Below are 16,832 nucleotides of genomic sequence, written 5' to 3'. Positions count from 1 at the left end.
TAACCGCTGCACCACCAACAGCTTCTTGCTTCCTTTCCTTTCCTTTCCTTTCCTTTCCTTTCCTTTCCTTTCCTTTCCTTTCCTTTCCTTTCCTTTCCTTTCCTTTCCTTTCCTTTCCCTCCTTCCTTCCTTCCTTCCTTCCTTCCTTCCTTCCTTCCTTCCTTCCTTCCTTCCTTCCTTCCTTCCTTCCTTCCTTCCCTCCCTCAGCAATAGCACTTAGACTTATATACTGCTTTACAACCCTCTCTAAGCGGTTTACAATGTCAGCCTAACCCCAACCATCCAGGTCCTCATTTTACCAACCTCGGAAGGATGGAAGGCTGAGTCAACCTGGAGCCCCGTCAGGATCGAACTCCTGGCTGTGGGCAGAGTTTGCCTGCAAGAACCAAACGTTAACCACAGCACCCCCACGGACTCTTTTAACACTCTGAAGCATTTAGGAAAAATGGGAAGCCTTATAGCGATCGGTCTTCCTTAATTAACCGTTGCTCTCTCTCTCCTCAACGTGGGATTGTGTTAGGAAGGAACCTCGGGGGCTCGACTTCCCCCTTGTATCTGAAATGCGTTTAGGAGAATCTAAAAAGAAAAGGCACTCGACGAATTAGGACGCCCCCTCTGCCCGAGGAGACTGCACAGTAGAACAGCTGCATTCAGATGGAAGGCTAACCCATAGTTTGATGTGTTTGCAAATCTATAGCGAATCTGAGGCTTGCATGGTCCCCGCCCCAACCTTGAGGTTTAAAACCTCCGGGCATTATTTACAACGTGAGTTACACTCCCACTGTGGAAGGAAGTCCTTAAAGGCTGAAGTTTTGAAGTGTTTGTGCCGATATGAGTCTCCTTGAGCCGCGAGGTGGGAGACAAATAAATTGGATAATAATGATAATAACAACAACAACTATGCCTGTCTTTTAGGCAACTCAGAATCAGGAAAGTCCCAGGCTGACCTTTTTCTTTTTTTTTCTGTTAACAACATATTCCTTGAATTAACCGATTCCAAGCAGGGACAACTTGATTGCAAATAAAATTGAGAGCGAAATATCCCTGTATTAATTTTTACGGTGTGCTCTTACACCGCATAAACCAGTTCCAAGCTTTTCAAAAGGCCTTGCACGCCATCCTTGTACTCTTGTCATTATTGGAATTATTTAAATTTAATTATGACTACAGAAGCCGTCGGTGTCACTTAAATGTGGAAGCTGCAGAGTTTTTGTCTTACAAGCATCCAGCATTTTACAGGTAGGCAACCGGGCCATTTGAAAGCCCGCAAACGCAAGTAAATAAATAGGTACCACTTTGGTGGGGAGGCAACAGCGTTCCTTGCGTCTCGGTGTATAGTCGTGCCGGCCACATGACCACGCAGAGGGTCTTCGGACAAAGATGGCTCACTAAGCCAGGGGTAGGGAACCTTGGCTCTTTTATGACTTGTGGACTTCAATGCCCAGAATTCCTGAACTGGCCATGCCAACTCAGGAATTCTGGGAGTTGAAGTCCAGGAGTCATAAAAGAGCCAAGGTTGCCTCCCCCTGGTCTAGCTATTTAATCTCACGATAATTTCTGTACGTTCCAAAACACGGTTTACAAAACAAAAACAAAAAAACGTGATATTGCCTGTTATGATTTATAAACAGAGATGAGCACCGATTTGACGAACCATGTGGAGTATCTAGGTCAGAGGTAGGCAACCTTGGCTCTTTTATGACTGGTGGACTTCAACTCCCAGAATTCCTGAGCCAGCATGGGGGAACTACGGCCCCTTCATGACTGGTGGACTTCAACTCCCAGAATTCCTGAGCCAGTGTGGCTCGGCTTGGAAACCTCTCCCTTCCCCTCAGCATGGCTGGCTGAGGAATTCTGGGAGTTGAAGTCCACCAGTCAAGAAGGGGCCATAGTTCCCCCATGCTGGCTGAGGAATTCTGGGAGTTGAAGTCCACCAGTCATGAAGGGGACATAGTTCCCCCATGCTGGCTCAGGAATTCTGGGAGTTGAAGTCCACCAGTCATGAAGGGGCCATAGTTCCCCCATGCTGGCCCAGGAATTCTGGGAGTTGAAGTCCACCAGTCATAAAAGAGCCAAGGTTACCTAGCCCTGATTTCTAGCTATTTAATATCACGATAATTTCTGCACGCTCCGAAACACGGTTTGCCAAAAAAACCAACCAAAAAAACAAAACCCGTGATATTGCCTGGTATGATTTCCTTTTATCCTGAAACCAGAACGGATCCCTTTTTTCCCTGTTCTCTAGTGCATTATTGAGGAATCTGGGGAGCACATTATCGCCGGAGCTGGAGAGCTGCACTTGGAAATCTGCCTGAAAGATCTGGAGGAGGACCATGCCTGCATTCCAATTAAGGTATGCCTTTCCACTGGATTGAAAGGAAACGTTTCGACTGCGGGATAAATTGACAGTAATTAAAAAAAAAGGAAATAAGATTCCAAGTCGGGGTTTTTTTCTGCCCCAAAGGAATTTAGAATAACAAGACTTGGAAGGGACCTTAGAGGTCCTCTAGTCCAACTCACTGCCCATGGCGGGAGATCCTATATCCTTCCGGAAAAAGCGCTTGTCCGTTCTCTTCTTGAAAGCCTCTAGATAAAAGTGAAATTAAAAATAACATTATGAAAATTGAGCTTATTTCTATTTTTTTTTTAATTTTGGAAGATTTCTTCCAGGCCTCTGATCGATAAGTAGGTTTTTGTTCTCTTTTAGCAAAAATCAGTATAAGTGAAAGCTAAGGAAGAACTCACAAGATAGGAAAGTGCAGAGCTGTGCATTAAAGCAGAGCTCCGCAAACTTTCCAGCTTGACGGCCTGGAAAGGGAGCAGCAGTGAAATATGCGCGTGTGCGGCCCCCTGCGTGCATGCACTAATAGGCACGTGCATGATGGTGCGCTAGTACACGTGTGCACGCACAAGAAACTCATGTGCACCCATGGCTCCTGTGCTGCCGCCTGTGTGCATGCGCAAGTGAGCTGCTGGCGGCCGCGTGCATGCACAAATGGCCCGCTGGCATCTGCGTGATGCTGGTGGTGTTAGCGCTCCCACACATGCGCAAATGGGGCTGCTAGCGCCCGTGCGGTGGTGCTACCATGAAAGAGGCCACAGCCTGGTGACGAGCAGCAGAACATAGGTTGGGGACCCCTGCATGAAAGTGTTGACTGATCACAGAATATGCACAGTGTGTCCATGAAGTTGTCATTCTCAACACACAGGCCTTTTTACAAGGTACAAATGCCTCTTGCCTACTGTTGCAGACTTGCACAACATCCAGTAATTTCTCTCTGCAACGCACAAAGATTATGTTGATCATCTACGACCTTCTTTGCCAGGTCAAGTCTGCGCCTGGAGAAACCTAAAGCATTCTTAGTGGGCTGATCTCCAAAGGGATCCTGGTGATTCCAGGGACCACTCAAGGCCAGCGCCATTCTCCAGATGGGTCTAGGACAGTGGTAGCGAACTCAGAGCCCTCTCTGTGGGCACGCATGCCATCGCCCCAGGCCCACCTCCCCCCGTGGTCCCCTCCTCACCAGCAGCTCCCCCCCCGAGGAGAGTCGCCCCTGAGCGTGGCCCGTGCGGAGTAGCGCAGCCAAGGACATGGCAGCGGGGACAAGACTCCACCCTTGCATCCCGTCGCGCGCAGTTGATGCTGTGGGGCACAGGTGGAGGGCGTGGCTGCCATGGCACTGCTGGGCTGACTGGGTGATCTGTGGTGGGCTGTGGAGGCGGTGAGTGGCCCTGCAGGTGGGTGGGGCAGAGCAGGCGGGTTGGGGGCAGAGCAGGGATGGGGCCGGTTTTCAGGGACTTGGTCTCTAAAAGGTTTGCCATCACTGGTCTAGGCCAGGGGTAGGCAACCTTGGGTCTTTTATGACTCATGGACTTCAACTCCCAGAATTCCTGAGCCAGCATGGCTCAGCTTGGAAACCTCTCCCTTTCCCCTCAGCATGGCTGGCTCAGGAATTCTGGGAGTTGAAGTCTACGAGTCATAAAAGAGCCAAGGTTGCCTACCCCTGGTCTAGGACAACTCACTGCAGCCATCTCAGCCCAGTCAACTCCCAATTTAGATTTAGATTTTAGATTTAGATTTTATTTAATTTGTATACCGCCCTTCTCCCTAGGGACTCAGGGTGGTTCACAGGGCATATATAAATTACGATACAAAAGTTAAAATAAGATTAAACCAATGCCCAGTTAAAAAACAATAATACAATGCTAAGAACAACAATTTTAAAAGCCCATGTTCCCCCATCAGGCCAGACCAGCTAATTCAAATAGGTGGGTCTTCAGGTCGCGACGGAAGGTTCGGAGGTCTGATGTCATCCGGAGCTCCACCGGCAGTTGATTCCATAGTGCCGGAGCGCCCACAGAGAAGGCCCTCCCCCTGGGGGCCGCCAGTCGGCATTCCCTTACCGGAGGCACCCTGAGGAGGCCCTCTCTGTGGGAACGCACAGGGCGGAGGGGAGTTGACGCCGGCAGCAGGTGGTCCCTGAGGTAACCCGGACCCATGCCATGTAAGGACTTAAAGATCATAACCAAAACCTTGAACCTCACCCGGAAGACAACTGGTAACCAATGCAGCTCGCGGAGCAAAGGTGTAACATGGGAGTACCGGGAAACTCCCAAGACAACTCTCGCGGCCGCATTCTGTACCAGTTGGAGCCTCCGAGTGGTCTTCAAGGGAAGTCCCATGTAGAGAGCATTACAGTAGTCAAGGCGAGAGGTCACGAGCGCATGAGTGACCGTGCACAGGGCATCCCGGTCCAGATAGGGCCGCAACTGGCGCACCAGGCGAACCTGGGCGAAAGCCCCCCTAGTCACGGCCACTATATGATCTTCCAGGGTAAGCCGTGAATCTAGGAGGACTCCCAAGTTGCGAGCCCTATCCACGGGGGGTAAGAGCTCACCCTATCCACGGGGGGTAAGAGCTCACGCAGGACAACTAATAAATGTCATTGGCCACTCTTTTCTTTGACATTATTCCCACCGACAAAAATGGGAACAGTGTCAGGTAACCTTTATTGCAGAGGTCTTCAAACTCGGCCCTTTTATGACTCATGGACTTCAACTCCCAGAATTTCTCAGCCAGGCATGCTGGCTGAGGAATTCTGGGAGTTGAAGTCCATGAGTCATAAAAGGGCCGAGTTTGAAGACCCCTGCTTTATTGCATGGAGTTATCCCACGTGGAATGGTCTGCGGCGAGTTGTCCCAGGGTGAGTTGGCCACAGGAAGATGGCCATACCAAGATGGCCCCAGGGAATTGTCCCATTCCAGTTCCAGATAGGGATTCATCTCCCCTACTGGGATTGCCCCTTTGATACAGACCAAGGGGAGGCGAATGCCTATGGCCACAATAAGTGTTGCCTAATTTATGTATGCATCAAACTCTGTTGACTTCCATTATTGAGGGAGTAGAGTATTGGACATTGAGCTTGGTTGTTTTCTTGCAGGCATTTCATTTCCCAAACTACCATGTTTCCCCAAAAATAAGACCTACACCAATAATAAACCCTAGCTTGTTTTTGGGGGGTGGGCCTAATATAAACCCTAACTATGGAGTAAACCCTAGTTTTGGGGTAAGGCATACACCTAAAAATCAAGCTGGGTGGGGGTGTAGGGCTGCCCCACCTACCCTGTACCCCCTTACTTCGCAGCTAGGCCTCTCCTTGCTAGCCCACTTCTTCTTCTGAGGCCTCTTCCGTAGGCAGGCCTGCATTTCTCAATCACAGGGTTTTCCAGAAGGCCTGTGCAGGCGAGAACTGAACTATGGATTCAATCCCCAGCTCGCTTCCACAAGACCTCAGTAGCCGAGCACCTAGCTATGGATTGAATCCACAGCTTGGTACTCGGCTGTTTAGGCCTTCTGGAAAGGCCTGACTGCAAAGTGCAGGCCCGAATGCATCTGCAGAACTTTGGCCCCAGAAGAAGTGGACCGGTTGGGTGGGGCTGTCGGTGCTGGAGGTGAGGTAAGGCCTACCCCAAAAATAAGACCTGGTGCCTCTTTTGGAGGCAAAAAACAAAACAAAATTAAGACTCGGTCTTATTTTCGGGAAAACACAGTAGGTAACGTCATCAACGCTAGCTAGTCCAGTTATTTGGTTTGGGTCATGAAATGTTTCCTCCTCCTCCTCTCTGCAACCCCCCCCCCCTTCTAGCACTGACAATGTTCCCTAGTTGGGTCGTGAAATGTTCGCAAGAAAGCCACCAAGCTCAGAGAGCACCAAGGACCCCACAGTCCTTTCCTCCTCCTACTTCTCAACCCCCCCCCTCTAACACTGACGATGTTCCCTAGTTGGGTCCTGAAACGTCTGCAACAAAACCTCCCAGCTCGGAGAGCCCCATGGAGCTGCAATTATTCTCCTTTGTAAACCGAACTGGATTTTGTTTCCTTGCAGAAATCCGACCCAGTAGTATCCTATCGGGAGACGGTCTGTGAAGAATCCAACCAGCTGTGCTTATCCAAATCTCCCAACAAGCACAACCGCCTTTACATGAAGGCCCGCCCTTTCCCCGATGGATTGGCGGAAGACATAGACAAAGGAGACGTCAGTTCCCGCCAGGAGCTGAAGCAGCGAGCTCGCTATCTGGCCGAGAAGTACGAGTGGGATGTGTCCGAAGCACGGAAGATCTGGTGCTTCGGACCTGACGGAACGGGGCCCAATATTTTGGTCGACATCACCAAGGGCGTCCAGTATCTCAACGAAATCAAAGACAGCGTCGTGGCTGGGTTCCAGTGGGCCACGAAGGAGGTAGGCCCCACTTCCCAATTAATATCTTAAGACCCTCGACTTAAGCATTCATTTAGCGACTGCTCAGAGTTACAGGGGCACTGAAAGAAGGGGCTTCCGGTGGCGGCGCGGCGCCGGAGACAGCCTTTTCGGGCTGCCCGCGGCTCAGCTGTGTTGTTTTCACCCGAAACAGCGCCGATCAGCTGTTCGGGTGAATTTGAAGCCCCCTCCTCGGGAGAAGAGGAGGGGGAGAGGCCCCAGGTAGGGGTTGAGTTCTCCGGGGCCGCCTGAGCTTAAAGCTTGGGCAGCTGAAGGATTGAACTCCCCCGTAGCCTGGGTTGCTCCCAGCTGTTCAGCGTCTCCGCTCCGTGATTTCTGGAGCGGAGCCAGGCGTTTGCGACCACCCCTGCCAGAAGGAAAGACCATGGAATAAAAGGAGCAGGCAGAGCGGTACAGGAGGATAAGGTCAAGAGGACTTTTATTTTTGCTCTCTAGCTTAATGGACTTTATAAACTTAAAGTGAAAGTGCGTCACAAGTGAAAGTAAAAAGATGGCGGCTAAACCTCCCCCAAAAACTCTTCGGAGTGCTGGAACTTCTCCGGTGCAACAGACATCATTGCAAGCTTTGCTTCCTCCCGCTGCACTGACATCAAAGGACTTACAAGATGCTCTTGAAAAACATGCCCAGGTAATTTTGGAATCAATGGGTGATAAATTGGCAAAGATGGAGGAGAAATTGGAGGAGAGGATGGAGGAAAAGTTCAGTGCGATGAGGGTAGACATTTTGTCTACAGTGCGTAGTGTGGCTGAATGTGTGCAAGATCTGGATGAAAAAGTGGAGGACTTGACTCAAAAGAATGCCATATTAGAAGCAAAGGTATTGGAGAATGAAGATTTAAGAGACAAAATGGACAGAGAACTGTGTCTAGTTCAATATTACCAGATGCAATATGCTGTTAGAATCAGAGGTTTAAAAGAAAATGTTAAGGAAGATCTAAAGCAGCTGATTTCTGAAGCTCTGGAAGCAGTATTGGCTCAGCCAGCATCTGAAATAAAGGGAGGCATGGATAAGGTGTTCCGTGTTAACTCATGGATTGCTAGACAGAGAAAGTTACCTAGAGATGTGGTGGTATATTTTGCAAAGAGGGAAACTAGAGATGAAGTTATTCAAGCTGCCTATGATACTAAAGTTGTGATTGCTGACCAAGAAGTTTTGGTTTTAAAAGAAATCCCTCCAAAGATTTTAAGGAGAAGAAAAGATTATGCATTTCTTGTGCAAGAGCTCAAACAACGTGATATAAGGTTCAGATGGGAGATTCCAGTTGGATTGGTGGCGATGCATGAAGGCAAAAGGTACCGTCTGGTCACTGTGACACAGGCGCGGGATTTTTATAACAATGTTTTAAAAGCAACCCCACTATCACTTCTGGAAGCTGCAAAGGGATCTGGAGAAGGAAAACTTCAAGAGGCTGAAGCTGGACAGACAGAGGAGAATGGTGCTGGAGGAGATCAAGCTACAACTTCTTTGGATGATCCTGGAGAGCAGAGGGTGACGCGTGCTGCTTTAAAACGAGCAAAAAAAATAAAAGAACAAGATCAGCAGAAGTCTATGGAACTTCCAAAACGTACTTACAGCCAAGCAGTGGGAGGAGCACGGCCTAAAGGAGAGCCTATCAAAGATGTGCTCCAACAGCTTTGGGATGACATGCATGGCGACTAAATTCTTAACCTGGAACGTTAATGGACTAAATTCACCACAGAAGAGGAAGAAAGTTTTTCAATATTTAAAACAATTCAAGATAGATGTTATATGTTTGCAAGAAACGCATATTAGGGCTATGGACCAAAAGTATTTATTGAACTTAAGGTTGGGCACGCAATTCGTTGCTTCTGCAATGAATAAGAAAAATGGAGTGGTTGTTTATGTTAAAAGTGCCTTAACAGCGGACTTAATTGAAGCAGATAAGCATGGAAGATACGTTATGATAGAGTTGCTGTTAGAAGGTAAAAAGACGCTTTTAGTTGGATTATATGCTCCTAATCAACAACAAGCTGATTTTTTTAGTTTACTTCACACAAAGCTTACTCAGTTGGATTATAAATCGTTTATTTTTATGGGGGACTGGAATGGTGTTTTGGATGTACAGATGGATAAGGCTGGTTCTTTTAAACACGTTCCAAGTCATGCTAGACTGCCTAAATCCTTTTTTGAAATGAAGGATGACTTGGAACTGCGAGATATTTGGCGTGAAATACATTTGCATGAAAAGGATTATACTTTTTTTTCTGACAGACATCAATCTTTCTCCAGGATCGATTTTATTTTGCTGACTAATGACTTTTTTTCAAGGATTAAAAAGGTGAAGATATGTGCAAGAACTATTTCTGATCACAGCCCAGTCTGGCTAGAGATTAATAAGGAGAATAGAGATAGGCGCTCGTGGCGCGTAAATGAGAATTTGTTTAGAAATCAGAGAAATGTGGAAGAATGTAAACAGCGGATGAAGGATTTTTTTGAAATTAATATGAACAAAGACACTTCTATGGACATGGTTTGGGATGCTAGCAAGGCCTATATGAGAGGGGTGTTGATATATATGAACAATAAACATAGACGTATTTTGGAAGCCAGGAGGAAAGAATTGGAGAATGAAATTAAGGAAAAAGAAAAGGCTTTGATTTTGAATCCAGCGGATGTGAAGACTAAGGAGGTTATTAAGCTATTAAAAGGACAATTTGATAAATTAATGGCTGACCAAGTGGCAACCAATTTGCGGTTTGCCAGGCACAACACCTTTTGCAATGCTAATAAACCAGGTAGATGGTTAGCTTATAGACTGAGGAAAAAGCAAAGGGCTTCTAATATAGATAAAATTGAGCATAAGGGAAGGGTTGTGTTTCAACAGGATCTTATTAAGGCGGCCTTTCTGGACTTTTATTCTAAATTATATGCTAAGGAGAAGATTAATGAAAAAGATATTGATGTATATTTGGAGAATGCTAGCATCCCGGTTCTTACGCAAGAACAAAAAGAGGGGATTAATCAATTGATAACAGAAGAAGAAATTCTTATAGCAATTAAGGAATTGAAGGTGGACAAAGCGCCAGGCACGGATGGTTTGACTGCGGCTTATTACAAAAATTTACAATTAGAGATGATAAAACCGTTAAAGGAACTGTTCCAGACAATTCAGAGGGGGGGAAAGGTGCCTCCGTCTTGGAGAACTGCTTTTATTTCTTTGATTCCGAAGGAAGACCAAGATGCTACTCAAGTTAAAAATTATAGACCAATATCGCTTTTAAATACAGACTACAAGATATTTGCTAAGGTGTTGGCTAATAGATTGATGAGAGTTCTGCAACAGACGATTCATGGGGACCAAACGGGGTTTATTAGTGGTAGGCAAATGAAAAATAACGTGAGGCATATAGTTGACGTGTTAGAGTTTTTGGAAAGGAATAACCAGATCCCTGCGGCGCTAATTTTTTTAGATGCTGAAAAAGCTTTTGATCAATTGAATTGGCAATTTTTGATGAAAGTCTTGGATAAAATGAATTTTGGGGATAATTTTTTGCAACCAATTAGGGCATTATATCAAAAACAAACTGCCCGAATAATAGTTAATAATAGCCTGACAGAAGCATGTAATATTGAGAAGGGCACAAGGCAAGGGTGTCCGTTATCACCGTTGTTATTTGTACTAACATTGGAGATATTGTTGGTTAAAATACGGAATTCGAAAAAAATTAAGGGTATACAAATTAGAGATCAGGATTATAGATTGAGAGCGTTCGCAGATGATCTGGTTGTTACAGTGACCCAGCCGGAGAACTCTGTTGTGGACCTGATGGAGATAATAATACAATATGGGAAGGTTTCTGGATTTAAAGTTAATACACAAAAAACTAAAATTCTGGCCAAAAATATGACAGCTTCGCAAAAGGCTCTCTTAGAAGGATTAACTGGATTTGAGATTGTTAAAAGGGTTAAATATTTGGGGGTGCTTTTGTCGCCCTCTAATACAAAGTTATATAAAAATAACTATGAAAAATTATGGGGGAAAATTCAAAAAGAAATGGAGAGTTGGGAAAAATTGCAATTGTCTTTGTTGGGGCGAATCGCAGCAGTGAAAATGAATGTCCTGCCTAAATTCTTATTTTTATTTCAAATGATACCGGTTCTTAAGAAAGATTCTAACTTGGAGGAATGGCAGCGCGGTATCAATAAATTTGTATGGGCAGGGAAAAGGCCACGAGTTAAACTAAAGATAATACAGGATACTCGTGAAAGAGGTGGACTTAAAATGCCTAATTTTAAATTATATTATGAAGCTGCTGCTTTAGCAGGAATAAGTGATTGGATCAATTTGACACAAGAGAGATTATTACATCTTGAGGGCCATGACTTGTTGTTTGGCTGGCATGCATATTTGTTGTATGATAAGAAGGTATCATACAACATGTCTTTAGAGTGCATATTTTAAGACAGGCATTGTTGAGGGTTTGGAAGAAGTACAGACATAAATTAGATTGTAAGATACCATTGTGGGCAATCCCAAAACACGCAATAGAAAATATACATGCTGGTTTCAAACACGATGTGACTACGTACAAGGAGATTCTAAGCTTGGAAAGAAATGTCTGGTGTTTGAGACCATATAGTCTCTTGCGAGATGAGAAGATTGTTCAGACTTGGTTTCAATATACTCAGCTACGGGCCAGGTGGAAAGAAGATCAGAAAAATGGTTTTACACTGACTGATGAAAATCTGATAAAGCAAATCAGAAATCAGGGTCCAGCACATATTAAACGGATATATCTTGCCTTGATAGAAATTGACTCAGAAACAGAACTCGTTAAGGATTGTATGATTAAATGGGCCCAAAATATCCAAGAAGTTATTACAATGGACACATGGGAAAGGATTTGGGTGAGGAACGTAAAATTCACACAAGCTCAAAATTTAAGAGAAAATTTTTATAAAATGTTTTACAGATGGCATTTAGATCCTAAAAAGCTGGCAAGTATGTATCCGAACTATCAGCCTAAATGCTGGAGGTGTGGTGAAGAAGATGCAACATATTTTCATATATGGTGGACTTGTAAAAAGGTTAAGGCCTTTTGGATAAAAATTTGGTGGAACATGCAGAAGATTTTCAAGCAAAGGATAAAGTTTTGTCCGCAACTTTTTTTGTTGGGTATAATTACAGATGCTACGGTTGTGGACACTAAGCTGATGTTGAATTTAATTACGGCAGCAAGACTCTTAATAGGTCAATATTGGAAGAAGGAGGAACTGCCGACTATAGAAGAATGGACTTTAAAGGTTTCTGACCTGGCAGAGATGGCAAAGATCTCGGCTTATTTGAAAGATCACTCGCAAGAACGTTATGTTATGGAGTGGAGAAAATGGATTGAGTATATCCAGAACAAATATGGGACTAAGAAGTTTCATGTAGTATTTGAATAACTCTTCCTTTTTTTTCTCCTCTTTTTTTCTCTTTTCCTTTTTTTTATATATCTTATATTAATAGTGTTTGTAATTACCCTATATGAGCTAGAGAGAGATGGATTTTAGAGTTTATTGTTGTTAGCATATGAATGTCTACGATTGGTTTTTTTTGGTTTTTTATAGCTTGTACTTAGCTCTGGGAAGTCGGGGGGGGAGGGGGGGAGGGGTAGGGAGGGAGGGATAGGGGAGGGCTAGGGGGGATTGTTAAAGATAAAATGTATGATAAAACTTTTCAATAAAAAAAAAAGAAAGAAGGGACTTAAGACCCTTTTTCACATCGCCCAACGGTCATTTTGCAGCCTCCCCACAGTCAAAGGATCAAAATTCAGGTGCTTGGCAACCAGCTCATATTTATGACGGTCACAGCATGTCCGTGGGGCTCACGTGATCCCCTTTTGCGACCATCTGACGAGCAAAGTCAATGGGGAAAGCCAGATTCGCTTAACGGCTGCGTTAACTGCCTTAACGGCTGCAGTGATCGGCTTAACAGCCATGGCTATAAAGGTCGTAAAGCGGGGCCAACCTCACTTTCAACAACTGTCTCGCCCAGCAGTGGAAATTTTGGGCTCAAGGTGCGGGACTACCCGTATCTTGAATAATTCGTGTCACTACGGACGGCACTTAATTTTCCACAAATCGTCATCGGAGTACAACAAATTTCCTATACCCTAGAAAGCTTCGCTTCGATTGCTGATTGTTGCAGTGGTTTGCGAGGTGGTGACAATCCTTGTGAAAGCTACTCCCCCTTGGGTTTTTCACTGAGGAGAGGCAGCTGTAGCACGTGGCCGCCTTTCTCTCCGCAGGGTGTTTTGTGTGAAGAGAACATGAGAGGGGTTCGTTTTGACATTCAAGACGTGACTCTCCATGCCGATGCGATCCATCGCGGGGGAGGACAGATCATCCCGACGGCCAGGAGGGTCCTGTATGCTTCCGCCTTGACTGCCCAGCCGCGCCTGATGGAACCCATCTACCTTGTGGAGATTCAGGTACAGCCAGGGGTCAACTTGGGATGACACACACACAAACACACACACACACACACCGTTGGTGTTCAGAAGAGCCAGCCAAGGCTGGTATTCCCACGTACCTGCGACAGGTTTGATGTAGTTACAGTCACGCCGAGATGAGATACAAGGCCAGCTGGCTCTCCTCCGTTCCAAACTCAGCCATGTGTCCCTCAAGCAACTTGGGGCATGGCACAGCTTCTTTGCAATGGCTATTTTTGCTCCTGTTGTGTTCAGTTTGTTGTCGAATTTCCTGAGGTCCATCATCCGGGTCCTCTACAACAGAGGTCCCCAATACCGGGCTGTGGCCTCTTGGCCACCAGGCCACTTGAGTGACTGGCCAGTCCATGCGTGCACCCTGTGCCCTTCTGCCGGTGCTAGCCAAGCCACAAGCCTCTCGCTGGTGCTAGCCGAGCCACGATCCGTGAGCCTCTCACCGGTGCTAGCTGAGCTGCGAGCCGGTGCTAGCCAAGCTACAAGCTGCACACCAGCGCTAGCCGAGCTGTGAGGCTCTCGCTGGCGCTAGCCAAGTTGTGAGCCTCTCGCTGGCGCTAGCCAAGCCACGATCTGTGAGCCTCTCACCGGTGCTAGTTGAGCTGTGAGTTGGTGCTAGCCAAGCTACAAGCTACACACCAGCGCTAGCCAAGCCGCAAGTCTCTTGCTGAGCTGCGATCCATGAACTTGTCACCAGTGCTAGCCAAGCCACGAGCCTTTCATCAGTGCTAGGCAAGCTGTGAGCCATGCGTTGGTGCCGAGTTGTGTGCTGCGTGCTGGTACTAGCAGCCTCATTTGCGGAGCACGCATGCTTACGGCCCTGTTCACACACATGCAGCCACATTTACGTGTGTGCGCGTGCATCCATGCATAAAGGCGCCTGTCCCTCCCTTTCCCAGCGGGCTGCCAACCCAGAAAGATTGGTGACCCCCTGCTCTACAATGTAGTTCAAGCTAAGCTGTTTTTAAGGAGGGTGGAAAGAACAGCGTAGTAAAACCCTATAGAAAATATGCAATAAAACAGCTACTATATAAGTTGCGTTCTAAATTTTTTGCCCCAGAATATTTCCTGATTTTGCCACCGGGAGCTGCTATGTGTGAAACAAAGTTAAAAGAACCCCCCGTGGTTTCTCAGGGTTGTTAACAGTTGCCTGATAAAATTCAGGGGCTGAATGATGCACTTAAGAGAGGATTGTGGGTCCTGTTCTAACGGCGGCTTGGTTTCTGCTTAAAGCGTGACAATGTCCACTAAGCAGATATTTCTAGTCCATCACCAAGGTGCTCCCGATGGTTTAAGAGGCTTTTTTACCACGCTAACAGATTCTCCGACCGGCTTGAGTAGGAAGATAGTTGAGTAGGAAGACAGTAGAACGTGCAGGTCTATTTCAGCCCACCGTTTTAAGAGAAACATCAGCGGTTGCTCAGATGCCGTTTTCCGAAATGCATGCAGAAATCTAACTTATTCCACTAAGTATAGGAGGGAGCTTATCACAAATGTTTTATAAAAACTTGTTTCAGGAATTGCAGTAGCGTAGACAAACATTGTAGTCCGAGAGAAAAAAGGGGGAACCTGCCCCACTTTACATCGGGGAGGGCTGTGTGGAGTTTCCTCCTTTAAATTTCTGGGAGTCTACCTCTGCGAAGATCTGACCTGGGAAGTTAACACAACCCAGGTGGCTAGAAAGGGCCAACAGAGGCTTCACTTTCTTAGGGTCTTGCGGAAGAACAGGGTAGAACAACGGCTAATGACCCTCTTTTACCGGTCTACTATAGAGAGTGTCCTCTCGTATGGTATTGTGGTTTGGTATGCTGGTCTGACAGCCGCGGACAGGAAAGTATTACAGAGGGTAGTGAGCACAGCACAAGACATTGTGGGCTGTCCCCTGACACCACTGGATGACCTCGCCAGGGCTCGTTGCCTTGGAAGAGTGAGGAAGATTCTCAGGGATGACTCACACCCTGGACGGTATCTCTTTACTCTCCTCCCATCCGGTAGGAGATATAGGAATATAGCCAGCCATACCAACAGGCTGAAAAATAGCTTTTATCCGTGGGCTGTTAGGCTTTTAAATGGGATATAATCTCTGTGAACTTATGCAGAATTGACTTGGGAGGCCGGTGTGTGGTGTAGTTGGTTCACATGGTGTGGTAGGATGGAGGGTTTGTTGTCACTGTGTGTTGGGGGGAGAGAGCACGGGGGGGAGGCTCAGCTAATCTCAATGTACACATGTTGTACTTTGACAATAAAGGTTTATTTATTTATTTAATTTATTGTTGCACAAATTATCACCTTCCGTACTATTAAGAATTGTGAGATGTTAGGAACCGGCCTTCCAGCCAGTAAGCAGGGAGAGAGGGGGAAAAAAAATCCTTACAAATTTGTCTTTTGGTTTTTCTCTCCTAGTGCCCAGAGCAGGTGGTTGGAGGCATCTACGGTGTGCTGAACCGGAAACGGGGCCACGTTTTTGAGGAGTCGCAGGTAGCCGGGACCCCAATGTTTGTGGTCAAAGCGTATCTTCCGGTGAACGAGTCTTTCGGTAAGAGATCCCTCTTAAACATTATTACCCGGCTTGCTGCTCTGGGCCCAGATCCTTCTGGAAGTCAGGGCAGCCGGTTCCTGAAGGGGGTCCTCACTTTATGGACTGTAAGCCGCTCAGAAACTGCTGCGAAGCAACGTGGCACGGCATATGATTGAACGGAGGATGACGGTGGCGAGTTGTGCCTGATGTTAAGCAGGTCACGTGACCTCAGCTGATTTTTACCTTTTTTTCCCCCCAGCAGTCATTAAGTGAATCGCCCTGGTTGTTAAGTGAGTCCATTACAATGGACATTTTTTGACAGAAACCGGAATAAATGCCAGTTTCTGACACGTGGTAAATTATGATCATGTGACTAGAAGATACTGCAAATAGCCAAAAAAAGGAGGCTAGTTGCCAAGTGCCCAAAATGTGATCACATGACCAGGGGGAGGTCTGCGGAGATTCTCCGTCCGTCATCCAGGTCATGATTGTCCCAAAGGGGCTTTTTTCAGGAGGCAACTGGACTTGTTTTTTTTGAAGACCTTTCTCTTCTCATCCAAGAAGCTTCTTCAGCTCTGACTGGACGGTGGGGAATGGAAGGATTTGTACTCCTTGCAGACCACTGGTCATTTGCATTGTTTTAGAGGGTCGTTGATGCCACCTGGAGGTTTATCTCGATGTCCTCAGGGCCACCTGAGTGGTGCAAATGGAGAGGACAGCCCCCTTGCAACAGATGACATCATCTACCTCCCGTTTACAACAGTCCTTTCAGCAGTTCCAAGAAGGCTCCATATCCATTTGCACCACTCAGCTGACCCTGAGGACGCTAGCAGCCGTTTGTGCATGCGCTTGCACATACAGCTGCACGCACCCACCAAGACGCGTGCGCAAGGGGATGCGCATCCATGCATGTGCACATTGGCCAGCCACTTCCATGGCCCGCTGGCCAAGAGCCTGCAGCCCAGGAGCGAGCTGCGACCCATAGGTTGGAGACCCCTGGTATAAGTATCTTGACCACTGCAATGCTTCTCTTAACGGTGGCAAGTAAGGTTGTAAAATGGGGCAAAATTCACCGCACAGCCATG

At 46.5% G+C, this 16,832-nt stretch overlaps 2 protein-coding genes and 1 long non-coding RNA gene across 4 annotated transcripts in view; 2 read left to right on the top strand and 1 right to left on the bottom strand.

Moving 5' to 3' along the window:
* Window positions 1-16,832, top strand: part of LOC308663138 — an 861,733-nt gene that overhangs the window by 506,103 nt on the left and 338,798 nt on the right. The window lies entirely within an intron of this gene.
* PIAS2 (protein inhibitor of activated STAT 2) overlaps window positions 1-16,832 on the bottom strand; it is a 104,770-nt gene that overhangs the window by 40,631 nt on the left and 47,307 nt on the right. The window lies entirely within an intron of this gene.
* Window positions 1-16,832, top strand: part of LOC308663094 (elongation factor 2-like) — a 55,249-nt gene that overhangs the window by 36,213 nt on the left and 2,204 nt on the right. For both annotated transcript variants that reach the window (XM_081319251.1, XM_081319252.1), the window contains exons 11-14: window positions 2,246-2,353; window positions 6,387-6,740; window positions 13,035-13,217; window positions 15,633-15,765. In XM_081319251.1, coding sequence (XP_081175377.1) covers window positions 2,246-2,353; window positions 6,387-6,740; window positions 13,035-13,217; window positions 15,633-15,765 — 778 coding nt within the window. The remainder of the gene's footprint in view (window positions 1-2,245; window positions 2,354-6,386; window positions 6,741-13,034; window positions 13,218-15,632; window positions 15,766-16,832) is intronic.

Source organism: Vipera berus, assembly GCF_964194415.1.
Source record: "Vipera berus genome assembly, chromosome: 2".
Lineage (NCBI taxonomy): Eukaryota > Metazoa > Chordata > Lepidosauria > Squamata > Viperidae > Vipera > Vipera berus.
This window is presented reverse-complemented; position numbering and strand designations above follow the sequence as displayed.